A 12,989-nucleotide genomic window follows, 5' to 3' on the forward strand; every position below is an offset into this window, starting at 1 on the left:
CTGCTGCTGTACCTGGTGTATGGTAACTTGCCAAGTAACCAGTGGCTGGCAATGTAAGAGCTTGGGCAGTTAAAAATCCTTTACTACCCCACGTTACACCTGCCCTTCCATTCCTCGCTGGGGCAAGGAAACGGCTTACTTTCTATCTTCCATCCTACCAGCAGCACCGGCAGTGGCCCACCATGCCTCTTGGTTGGTGTTTAGGTTCCTGTTTCCAAAAGGTAGGAGCTAGATTTAAACCAGTAGGCCATTTGTAAATAAAATGGCTTTCAAAGCAATTACTTTGGTGATGTAGTGTGCTTAGTCCAACAAGGCTTCCCTTGTTTAAAACTACTTTGGATCTCTTAAGAATTGCCTTGAGGACCCGTTTTTGAACCACACAAAAATCTATAGATACACCTTGTGCGTGAACAAAAACTGTATTGCCCTGCCACGCCCCCCTCATTCACCAGTTTTTATGCCAAAGACTATTAGGGTTGGGGGCTTACAATAACCCACGGAGAGAGGTCCACTATTGTATCTACGGCTTATTGGAGCTCCAGTGTGGCTGCACCCACGACCCCAAGGGGCGGCCCTTTCATCTTCTAGACCATTGATTACCAGGAAATTGTTCCCTTAAAATCCGCCACTGCACCTTCCACCCTCCTGCCATGCTGGGCTAAGCAGAACAAATCCCATTCCGCCACGTGACAGCCGAGGAGAAGGCAATCACCTTTCTCTTCATTTTGGCCATTTCAAAAATTAAGCTCGTCGTGGGATTTCTCTCCAACGATGTCGATCCCTATATTTGAGTATTTCCATAATGTAATTTAAAAAGGAAAACTGCGTGACACTTCATAGGAAACGATTCGGTGTCTAGCATGCCCCCTTGTTCGAAGAACAAGATAAATGCTCGAATTAGGAAAGGAATTCAGACCGACAATCAGGGGCCCCTGGGATCCTTGCAGCCGGTGTGGGACCATGTGGACCCCGGAGGCAGGGACAGCAAGGGTGTCATTTAGTTAATTTTACACACACACACACACACACACCACCACCACCACCCCCCACTCCATTCACACACACTTCCGGGGAGGGTGGGGCGTGAACCCGGGGCAACCCTCTCCTCTTTGCCCTAGTCGATCTCAAGCACTCTATCCTGGCCCAATCAACCAAGCTCGCCGACCTAGGCGCTCGGGACCGGGGCTGGGCTCGCACTACCGTGGGCTCCAAGTCACGTTCCCTCTGCCCGCCCTCTCGGGTACTCTATGGTTCAGCAGTGGCTTCACTCTAGTTCTAGTTCCGGTCTCGGTGGCGGCGGCGGAGGCTGGAATTGCTAGTAAGTCGGGCAAATTACTCTTCCTAGAGCCAATGAGAGCGGGGGAGTGATGCGCCCCCAGCCAATGAGAGCTAGCACTTTTGGTCAGGCGGCGGATTGATGGTATTTTGAGCCAATGAGTGGAGCATAAGGCGGGTCGCTCGGAGGGCTTATCCCGCCCGTCCCGCCATTCTCGCTAGTTCGATCGGTAGCGGGAGCGGAGAGCGGACCCCAGAGAGCCCTGAGAGCAGCCCCACCGCCGCCGCCGGCCTAGTCACCATCACACCCCGGGAGGAGCCGCCGCTGCCGCAGCAGGCCCCAGTCACCATCACCGCAACAATGAGCAGCGAGGCCGAGACCCAGCAGCCGCCCGCCGCCCCCCCCGCCGCCCCCGCCCTCAGCACCGCCGATACCAAGCCCGGCATCACCGGCAGCGGCGGAGGGAGCGGCGGTCCCGGCGGCCTCACATCGGCGGCGCCCGCCGGCGGGGACAAGAAGGTCATCGGTGAGGGACATGGTCTGGGCCGGGCCGAGCCGGGGCCCGGGGTAGGGGGGATACCGTGGGGGGGACCGTTAGCCGAGGGGGGTGCGGCGCGCGGCATGGATTCCGCGCGCTGCCGCCGCCCTCATCTCCTCCTCCCCTTCTCCCTCCCCTCTGCGCGCGCCGGCCGAGTGTCCTCGTGCCCAGGGCGACGCGCCCGCGCGCCGCCTCCCGCGCCCCCTATGGACCCCCGCGCGCCGCCGCCGCCGCGCGCCCACCCGTCGCCCCTCTGCCTCCCTTCTCTCGCGCGCTGCCTGCCGCGTGTGTAACGGTTTCCCGGCCTTGGGCCCTCGCGGGCGGCCACGCGCCCCACGGGCGAGCGGGCGAACGCCGTTGTGTGGGTCCCCTCCCCTTCCTGCACGCACTCCCTCCCTTCCGCGTGTAGACCGAGGGCGCGGTGCCCGCCCCTCCCGCCGCCTGCCTCCGCTGGCCGGGCGGGGGCCGCCGCGCGCCTTCCCCTCACGTGCTCGGAGGGATCCTGCGGCCTTCCCGGCGGCTGCCCGGGCTCCTCCCTCCCTGGGCCGCGCCGCGGTCGCCGCTTTCCCCCCCGGACCCCGGCGGTCGGACCCCCAAGGCCTTCAGGGAGGGGGTGGGGTCCGGCCTCGGCGGGGCTCTGGGATTTTTTTTTTTTTGTAATCTTGGATTCCTTTTTTTCTCCCAGCAACGAAGGTTTTGGGAACAGTAAAATGGTTCAATGTAAGAAACGGCTATGGTTTCATCAACAGGTGAGAAAATGAGCTAGAGCAGCCCCCACCCTGCCCCCTTGCATGTGTCCTGGTCCCCGCTTTCCAGCCCTGCGGCGGCCTGATGTGGAAGCGGTCGGTTTGTCACAATGGTCACTCCGGAGGGAGAGCTGCTGTGTGCCGGCGCTCACTCAGCACAGCGATGGTTAAACAGGCTTTTCTTTCACGGTTTTATAACTAAGTTCCAATCTTAACACCGCCTGTAACAGTCTTAGAGTGTTTTGCAATTACAGGGCCAAGTCGATAGCAGTTAAATGAGGCCTCATTTGAGGAGAGTAGTTGGCAAATTAGAGAGGCTTATTTTTTATTATAGTGCATAAAACAAAATCTGCACAATAGAAATCCCACCCAGTTGAAATGTCAAAACGTCCTGAAATGCCTTCCTTAAGGAATCTCTATTGTTCTGATTTAAATGAAGAAGTAACCATGATGCATTTTTTTTTTTTTAACATAAGCCTTGTTATGTGAGGATGTTGTTAAGGGACCAAGCTAACATTGCATCCAATTAACCTTTTTGGGAGGGGGGAGTCTTGGGTTTGTGGTGCAGTAATGTAGTGAACCATATTAAAACAGGGTTCTCTGTCTGCATAGTCTGGGGATAATTCAGATCGAGGATAGCCAAATGTAATGTGGAATGTTTTCTTTTTTAAAATTTTGTTGGCTTTTCCAGTTCAGGTTTGTTTCTCCTGGAGCGGCAGCATACTCTGCTGCCCTTGTTCTTTTTCTTTGTCTGCCTCTAGAACCAGCAGCATGTGAAATTGCTGAGGAAGATGGCAAAGTGGTCATTCTGTCCCAAACGACAGGTCTTAGGCTTCTAATTTTTACTGAATCTTCAGCAGCAGTAGGGCTTTTCTGATTTTGCAGCTTGGGGAAATGAGGGGATGGGGCAATAAAATTGTGGTCTGAGGTAATGTATACTCTATACTTTACAAAGATGAAGGGATTGACCCCTTTGGGGGCAGCCCAGTGGCACAGTGAATAGAGCCTCAGGTCTGGAGTCAGGAAGACAGCTAAAATCTGATCTCAGACATTTAATAGTTGAATAACCCTGAGCAAGTCACTTAAGGCCTATTAATCTTAGTTTTTTAAATCTGGAAACGGGAATAATAGCTTCTACCTCAAGGTTACTATGAGGATCAAGTGAGACAATTGTAAAGCCTTTTCACATTCCTTGGCATATATATAGTAAGCACTAAATAAATGTTAGCTATTACTATTTTTATTATTGCTTTGAATGTAGGAAATCTCCCTTGAATTTTTTCTAGTAATGGAGGGCAAGTATTAAGTAATAGAAAGGGGTTGGATTCAAATGCCATCTTTGCTACTGTGTAGCAGTTTGATTTGAGGACCAATCTCCTTTCTAGGTCTCTTATTTCTTTACATGTAGAGTGATGGGGTTGTATTTGATTTCTAAGGTACCTCTGTAATCTACCCTCATGAATTGTTTCTCCTTGTCAGTTGAAGTGTCTTTTACAGTTTCTGTTGTAATCAATGGAAGCATTTTCAAGATAGCTGCCAGGCCTAGTAAAATAGCCCTGAAACCAATGGAGTCTTGGTTTATTTTTGACTGGTCCCTGATAGAAGATATAAATCTGTATGATAGACTTGGAAATTAGTGCTTCCCATGTCCCTTTTCTTGCCCTGGTAGCAAGGATGTAGCCAAAAGAACTTGAGACATAATCTGCAGGATATATAACTCCTGGGAAATATTTTGATAAATTCCAGGTAAAAATGCAGACCATGTGATAGGCTAGAAAAGGAACTGTTTAACCAACCACAAACTACAGATAATATACCAACATTTTGTTCTGAGGGCTTGATTTTTTTTTCTTTAAACCTGTATTTCATGTGCCTTTCTAACCTAGCTTTTAACTCCCTAAAATTTAGCTCTGAAAGCTAGAATATATCATAATTACAGATACACCTATATAGGGTTGTTACAACCAAGAGTATAGTAGTTTCAATGACTGTTGTAGCCAAACCACACTGATGTAATACAGCTTAGCTGAGTCCATTTCTAACATTTTTCCTTTGGGACTATCTCATAGTGCTAGACATTCTAGTTTAGTTTAGTGTGCTCATAGCAAGGGTTATTTAACTTCCTGTTTTCCTGCTACTAGGTCTTTCTGGATGTTTTGACGTTTTACTTGGTTGGGATTTCTATTTTGCTGATCTTATTATATGGGTTATAACATTTCTGAATGCAGTTGAATCCAAAGGGCAGTCTGACTTAAACTTTTGAGGTTTCAGTTTTAGGGGCTTTTCCTGAATCTCCTGGTGATATCTTCCTGTTTTGCCCTCATCATATTCTTTACATACCCTCTTGAAGCTTTTTTGCTAGATAGTTCACCACTTATCAATGGTTACACTTTTATCAGTGGTTGCAGGATCTAATGTCTGGTACTTTTTTTTCAATTGTTGGGATCAGGGTTCCTCAAAATGTGCCAGTGATGGCCCCTAGCTTATCTTTACATGTTTGGGTTTTTCTCCTTCTTTATCTTTAACCACAGCTATTTGATAACTAAAACAATTAGAGTATTCTTTTTTTGCACTTATTCCAGTCCCAAAGGTTTTTTAGGGGGTGGGGGAATAGGAGGTCAGGGGTTTTTTTGTCCTTTTAACTGCTTCCAGGGAGCAAGCTGTGGCACTGGGACAGCTAGATGATGAAGTGGATAGACCACTGGCCCTGGAGTCAGGAGTACTGAGTTCAAATGTGGCTTCAGGCACTTAACTAGTTGTGTAACCCTGAGCAAGTTATTTGACCACAGTTGCCTCCCAAAAAAAAAACCCAACCTTTGGCACCTACCTTTTATCTGTCATTTTCCATTGCAGGAGAACTTTATATCATATATAAACTATTCATCCCTGAAATGAGAAATAAGCCTTTTTTTAATTATAAACAAATAAGACCAACTTTGAAACCTTACTTTGAAGATCACTTCCCTAGCCGGCCTGCAGTTGACTTCTGACTCAATTATCTTCTATTCTGCTACCCAACTGACTCCAGCCTAGATAGAAACAAATGGAGGAAACTATTTCAAAGCATTAGAAAGCCATATATAAAACCATCTCTTGATCCTTTTATTTGGATTAGTTGGACCTCTGCTGCTAATGCCTTCATTTTCCCCCAGTGTTTTTTGTTTTGACTGCTATAATCAAATTGTTCATTTGAAGAGTCAGTCCAGATTATGGTTTGCATTTTTTTTTTTTTTTAAAGAAAAGTACTGAGTTTCACAACTTCATCCATTACGAATTTAGAGAGGGGGACTATGGCATGGTGAAAAGATTACTGAATCTGGACTCAGGAAGATTCAAGAAGTTCAAATTCTGACTCTGACACTATCTTTGACCCTGAGGCTCAGGTTCTTCAACTGTAACTATTAATTACATAGCATAGGCTTGTGAATAAAGTGCCTTTTAAATCTTAAGGCCATAAAAATGGTACTTAGTAAGAGCTCTGAGTTGGTAGTTTCTAATTAGCCATATATGAAGTCATTTCTGTTTCCTAGGCCTTCGCTCTTTAGGATGAGGAGATTGTTTTCTCAGTGATACAATCCTTAGGACTATTGATAATAAGCACGATACTTATACATCCAGGTAACACTTCTGAAGAGCTTGAGGGGACTTAATGTTTTAAGCATCTAGAGTGCACTCTGACTACAGAGATGGAAAGGATCCTTCTTACTCTTAATGAACTTGAGTTCAGTGGGGGAAATTAAAGTAAACCTTTTGTTACAACCAATAATAAACATTTTACAAAGAATTATTTGCTCACTAAAGTTAGATTCAGGTGATGGTAATGATGGTGATGAGTAAAGTTTGTCAAGTACTTTTTGAACATTATCTTATTTGAGCCTCACAACTTTGGGAAGTGGGGAATAAAACTACCCATTTTTGCAAATGAGGAAACTGAGGGTCATAAGCAAAGTAACTTGTCCATTATTACATACCTCATAAGTGTACTTATTCAAAGTCTATCACCTCAGCTTCTGAACTGGCATGTGAGCTAATTGGATTCATGATATTAATGCAGTTCCTTTTTCAGTTGGAATTGCATTTTGTTAGGGACAAAATATTAATAAAGCTTTCATTAACTAAGTTGCCAAATAATCCAGGATATTAGAGCTCTCAAATAGTAAGCTCTTAGCATTTTATTAGTATTGGTAAATTTGTGACTCAGAGGCAATATGACAGTAGAAGATACACTGGATTTGTGTCAAAGTTAGATTGAAATCCTACCTCATTCATTCCCTAACTGTGTGACAGAATGATCACAAAATGACCACATGTTGCTGTAGTAGATTCATAGATTGTTAGAAGACAGCACCAATTTGGATGTGACTTACTGGCATTTGACATATCTTGGCCATGCCTTCACCTAAGCATAAGCATGGATTTGCTGAGAGGCCCCTAATTTGTGGGCCAAGTTATTTTATTTTTCCTGGGGATGTATTGCTGTGGCATGGAACAGAATCACTGCTACCATCTGTCTGTTCGTGTGAATTATGTGTTCTCTAATCAACCTGGCATCCTCCAAGAAAACTTTGTGGCTAATGGAAAGAACTTTGGACTGTGAGCCTCTGTTTCCTTACTTGTAAATTTCTTCTGTAAATGGGAGGAAGCAAGGTGCTCTAGTTTACAAAATATTTTCAAATACATTATTTCATTTGAAGAGCCCTGTGAAAATGAGCACAGTTCTTTCATAAGTTTCCTCCTACATACAGTTAAGTGTCTGTACACTACTTGAGTTACAGAATATTTTGTGGATCCACAGCAAAATATTTAAAGTTGACCAGCTTTTCTGAGAATCTCTTGGCTTCCCCATCTGTTGCCATAAGTGCTGAATAAACTACTTACCTTTCATATGAATCTAACAGTTAACTACTGTTGGGCTTGAATTGACTTAACCTTGATAGTACTGTTATAGTGTGGGCAGTGTTGTAGAGTAAGCTAGAACAGAAAGAAGAAACAAGATAAATGTCTGTGCCCTATTTGTAACTTCTGAGCAGTGAAGCATAGGTGACAGAAAGGGAAGGCAAGGTGAGTAAAAATAGTAATAGATGGCATATATCCTTACTATGTGTCAGGCACTGTGTTTAGTACTTTATAATCTAATTTGATCCTCGCAACAACCCTACAAGGTAGGTGCTATCATTATCCCTATTTTACAGATCAGGAAACTGAGGCCAACAGAGGTTAGGTTGTCTTTTGTTTTTGAAGAGGACCAGTGACAGTCACAGGTGGTGTCTTGACTTGGACGTGAATTGGGTTTGTGAGGCAGAGTTGAACAAAACTGTCAGCCTCACTCTTCCAGAGTCATCAGAGTCTAGAGGCAAGATAAGACAAACCGGCCATGGCCTAGGGAAGTCTTCACATGCTTTGGGTAGACATCCCCTTAACTCACCAATGGGTTTGAGGCTCATGACTCACCCTCCACTGAGATGCTTTACTGAGTTGTGGCTGTTGAGCATGTTACAGATTCTTGGAGCCACAGTGAAAGAAAGTTGGATGGATTAGGTGGACACCAAAGTCGAATGAGCAGCCCTCTAGAGGACAGCAAACCCTTGCACCAAAGACGCTAGACCTCCTTGAACACACCCTGCACCCAGTGTCTGAAATTAAATTTGAACTCAGGGTCTCCCAGACCCAGTAATGTGTCTACTGTGTGACCTAGTTGGCTATCTTGCTGGGCTTAAAAGTTTGCTGAAACCAAATCCTTTCAGGAAAGGGAACTATATCCCAAATATGGACTAGATCTCAATTTTTATAGTGAAAAAATCAGGTTAATCTCAGCAGATTAGATTGTTTCTGCAGTGTAATGCACTAGGTGGTGTAGCATTATTGAACTGAGACATATGGTGGTATAGTGTTCCTCACAGCAAGTATATGAAAGGAGGTTGTTCATTAGAAACATTAATGTGGCTTCAATAAATGTGAATGTATTTTGAGTCATTGGGTGTATATGCAGCATTCTAGGACATCTGTGGAAGTATACTTGTATTTATGCAAAAGTGTCGTGGAATTGGAGCATAGAGATCAGCGTATTGTCCCTAGCAGTTGGTTTGGACTGAGCAAAGATACTTTTCTGATCAATCTTCACGGAAGTGGCATTTCAGAAACTTCAGTTTTTAAAGGGCAGCTCAGTACATTTAGCAATCTGATTGCTTCAAAGGTTAAGTTAGAGTAAGGGTTTTTTTTTTTTATCAAGTATGATTTTTAGTTATAGCAGTAAGATTTTTTTTTTCCTATGGATTTGTACCTGGCTGTGATTTGTTTAGGGCTGGAGTCCTGGTTTGTCCAATCCTACTGAGGACTGAATAGCTGTATTCTGTGATTGGCAAGTAAAGAGGATTATAGAATTACATATATTTTCAAAGCTATGTGATCTTTAAGAGACCCACCATAGTGATGATTTGGCCTATATGTCTTTGAAGACTACTTCTTTGTTCTGTGTCCAAGGAATATTCTTTCTTTTAAGTTTATCTAGAGTTTGGTGGGTGAGTGGGTGTGAGAGAGGGAGAAATCTTGTATGAGTTAACCAGAAGATTTTTCAGCCAAGTTTTCTTTGCTTTTGTAATACTTTAGATGCCTTTATCTGTTTTATAAGGCCTGGATATTAACAAACCTGGTATTTATTGCACAGTATCAGAAAAGCATGCATAATTGATACCTTGAGGAACCTACATGCTTAGATCACTAGACTAGCTGTTATATCTATGCTCTTTGAGAGAGGTTAAACTCCTACCTTCCTAAATCCTCCAAATTTTTATTTTTCCTTAAAATTTTACAGTGGTGTTCTTACTGTTAATATCAGCATTGTTTTCCTGCTTGAAAAAATAAAAATATTAATTGCCTAATTGGGCCACTGCTGAATAAATGTGAAGGTGATAGATAACTGCACCTTTCAGAGCCTGGTTTATGAGGGAGAGGTTTCTACACATGTCCTGTATTCATCCTACCTACCAATAGAAGAAACCTACAGAGTATGGGAAGATTGTACCTCAGATGGGAATAGGAGGAAACCAAGTGAGGCAAAAGGAAGGGTTAGTGAATTGATAGGAAGAACTATAGAAGGTTTGGGGTTTTTTTTTTCCCTTTTAACAATTGGGATTATTTTAAATGCAGTTAAGGATAAATTGTTGACAAGTGGAAACTGGAACAGGGAACAGTCAGTGAGAGGTATTAGAAGCAAAGTATAGTGGAAAAAAGATTTTACTAAGGATCTGGAGGCCTGCCTTTGTTCTAGCCACAGTTCTGCCATTTGTTAGCTTAGTTGCCCTGTTGTAGTACAGCAGTAGAAGGAGCACTAGATTTCAGGCTTACCTCTTAACGTTTGCTGGTTTTGTGACCTTTGGCAAGCCATGATATATCCCTGAGCCTTCTGACTGGCTCATCTGTCTAAGACAAAGATCTAACGTCAGAGAATCTTAATTATGTAGAAGGTTTTGTAAATTTTGGTACCTCATTCAGGTGTTCCCAGTTTTGTCTTCATGACTAGCTTGTCCTCTTTCTGAGTTGTGTACTAGTTAACCATTAGCGATTCATCTCTCTAAGCCTCAGTGGTGTTAGTTGTAAAATGGGGATCATAACAATACTTAACTCTCAAGATCAAAGAAGATTAATGTTTGTGAAGCGCAAAGCCTGGCACATTCATTGTTGGTATTCTTTTGCCTTTCTAAGAACAGAATGTTAAAACAGATTTTGGTGGGGGGTGGCTGTTATAGTCTAAAACCCTCCTTCCTCTGATAAGTAAATTGCCCCCGGGAGTTAAAAAATGGGGCTTATTACTAGTGGTGGTCAGAACCATAACTGGGTCTCCAGTCTAGTTTGTCAGACAGCCTTTTGGGAAGTTAGAAATGAGTGACGTTACTACCAGTGTGTCTCTGAAGAGGAACAGTGAGAGCTAGTAAAACATTATCTAGGCACCAGTCAAGAACACCTTGAAAACAAGTGTTGTACAATAGGTTTCTGGGTGTGAAATTGTTTAATCAAAGGGTTTCTGGAATCTCTCTCAACTGCCTTTTAGTAGATGGAACATAATTGCCCTTAACTGGGAAGGATTGAGCAAACTGCATGCTTGACAAATTGTAGATCAGATACTGTGGTGACAACTTTTCTTGCTCTGATAGCTTAAGTGCTGAGGCTGCACAAAAGATTTTCGTCTACAAACCTTGTGACTTGAAAAGTTTCAGTGGCAACAGAGATAATGCAAAGGAAACCATAATAGAACCTCTTTCCATTTCAGGTACTTGGGCAAGTTGCTTTTCATCTGACTCTGCACCTTTATCCTCAAATGTAAAATGTTGATTTAGATGTAACCCTAGGTATACAATGATATGTGGAGGGTAAGAAATTATGTGGAATGATGGTGGCCCAAATATTGATTTATTAAAATTTTGTTTGCAAATGGTAAAGGTTAGGAAACCATTGTAAAAATTGGTGACATAGGAGAAAATTTATGGTAGTGTGCTCTGTCAGCATTCTTTTAGGCAGTTTTGCTTTTGTTTAGAGGGAATGTATTTTGGGAAATGTCTTTGTCACAATGAAATTTAGTGATTTAAGAAAAAGACAAAACATTAAACTTTTGAAGCTTCTAAAAATGAAGTAATCTAGATGAGGTATTTTTAAAATGTGTATATTAAAACATTTTATGCTAGTTAATAGGAATCCTGAGTAGTCAGTTTAAGCAGTTAAGCTAAATTTATTTAACTGCTTGATTTATCGGAAATAAGTTGTTAAAGCTTGATAATGCAGGATGTCTATTAAAATATGTTAATGTTTTAAATGTTCTTTAGGAGACTAAGAAAAAGAGCAATTACTATAAAATTGTGAGTGGCAAAGTGCTTGCACCATTTCTCTATTCCATAACCCACTTCTCCCCTCAACCTTTAAAAAAAAAAAACAAAACAGATTTATTACAGAGATCATGTAGTTGAAGTTGTATTGGCTTCCAGATAGATGGTCATCTGCCTGTTCTTAAAGACCCCTTACTGACGTGAAATTCCTCCCTCCCCCCAATCCTTTAGTTGGATTTTGACTAAGTTAAAAGCTGTTTACGTTTTAGAATTACAGTTAGTGGAAAAATATCCTTTTCTGTACGTACGTTAAGCATATGTGTGTACTAATCTATGTATTATCTGATGACATTTTAATTCCAAACAATTTTCCGTTATCATTCAGCCAATACACTATGAGGGAATGTAAGTGAATATAGTTACAAAATGAGTGGTATGAGAAAGTGCTGTCAGTGTTGAGAAACTGATCACTGTTTGGTGATCACAAAGATGTTGGGTTTTGTGCTAGACTTTCATAGTAAGGAGGTTTTGAAGTGGAGCATTCTGTGGTGGTAAAGATTCCCCAAACAGCTTAGATTGCTGCTGAGGTGGTAAGGGGCAAAGATCCATTGTTGAGAGTCATGAATACACAGGTGTGCTTGAACCTAGAGAGTTGGTGGTTAGGTAATGAGATAGAAGAAATAGAATAGCAATCTGGGCCAAGCAGTGGAGGGAGGACCTTGAATAAAAGACTGGGTAGTTTCAATTACCTGATGGGGAAACATTGAAAGGTTTTTTTTAAACTAGAGAAGTGATGACATCAAAGGAGATTAGTTCAGAAGGCAACTTTTAGGAATAGAGGAGACCCTTAGTAGAAATTGGTCAAATTAGAAAACTGTTGTAATCAAAATCCAGAGGGAAGGTATGGAGATAGTGACTAGGATAGAGAAGATGAATCTGAGGAAGGTGAGGATTGAAAAGAAATGGTGAATGAGATTGGTGCCATTGACAGAAACATTTTAGATGGGGTAGTGAAATATAAATAGGTGGAACAGTTATAATTAGATGCCAAGGTGTTACAGACAAGTGTTTTTGTTCGTCCTTCATTCTCAAAGAGGACCCTGACATCAGGAAGACTTGCAGTGAATTGGATTGAAGTGAGGCAGGGCTGTGCAAGGCCACCAGCCTCACTCTCTCCTCCAGAGCCATCTGGGGCTAGTGGCAAGATGAGGATGACTAGAGGTAGCCCTGGGCACAGTGACAGGACTTGGCCTTTTAACAGACAAGTGTCGGATAGTAAAGAAAGGGGTAATCATGGGCTAGACTCGTTAAGGGAAGCTTTTTGGAAGATAAGTTAGATTGGAAGTTGGAGAGCAGAGAAGAAAATGAAGGACATAAATATTACCTCATGTTTATAATATTTGTCAGCTTTACGTTATTTGCAGTTCTCTGTTAGCCATCATTATTACATTATTCTCTGGAGTAACTGATAAGATCTACTGCATTTACATAGTAACAGAACATAAAAAGTCTGTTCCTATTGCTTCCAAGTAGCTGAAAACAATTAGGCTTAGTAATGAGCCTGATTACTTTATTTCACCCTTATGGAACTCACTACTAACCTTCAAAGACAC

The 12,989-nt window shown here is 42.7% G+C and overlaps 1 protein-coding gene across 4 annotated transcripts in view; it reads left to right on the forward strand.

The window, feature by feature from the left end:
* The first annotated feature begins 1,483 nt into the window (after window positions 1–1,483).
* The window catches only part of YBX1 (Y-box binding protein 1), a 30,308-nt gene continuing 18,802 nt past the window's right edge, over window positions 1,484–12,989 (forward strand). For 2 of the 4 annotated variants that reach the window (XM_069068166.1, XM_069068163.1), the window contains exons 1-2: window positions 1,497–1,802; window positions 2,500–2,563. In XM_069068166.1, the coding sequence (XP_068924267.1) occupies window positions 1,637–1,802; window positions 2,500–2,563 (230 nt within the window). In that variant the 5' untranslated portion in view covers window positions 1,497–1,636. Of the gene's footprint in view, window positions 1,803–2,499; window positions 2,564–12,989 lie in introns of all 4 variants that reach the window. The other 2 variants (XM_069068164.1, XM_069068165.1) reach the window with 2 other exon arrangements.

Source organism: Petaurus breviceps, unplaced genomic scaffold, assembly GCF_028583685.1.
Source record: "Petaurus breviceps papuanus isolate PSGF00001 unplaced genomic scaffold, PetGlider_PUasm1.0 90760, whole genome shotgun sequence".
NCBI lineage: Eukaryota > Metazoa > Chordata > Mammalia > Diprotodontia > Petauridae > Petaurus > Petaurus breviceps.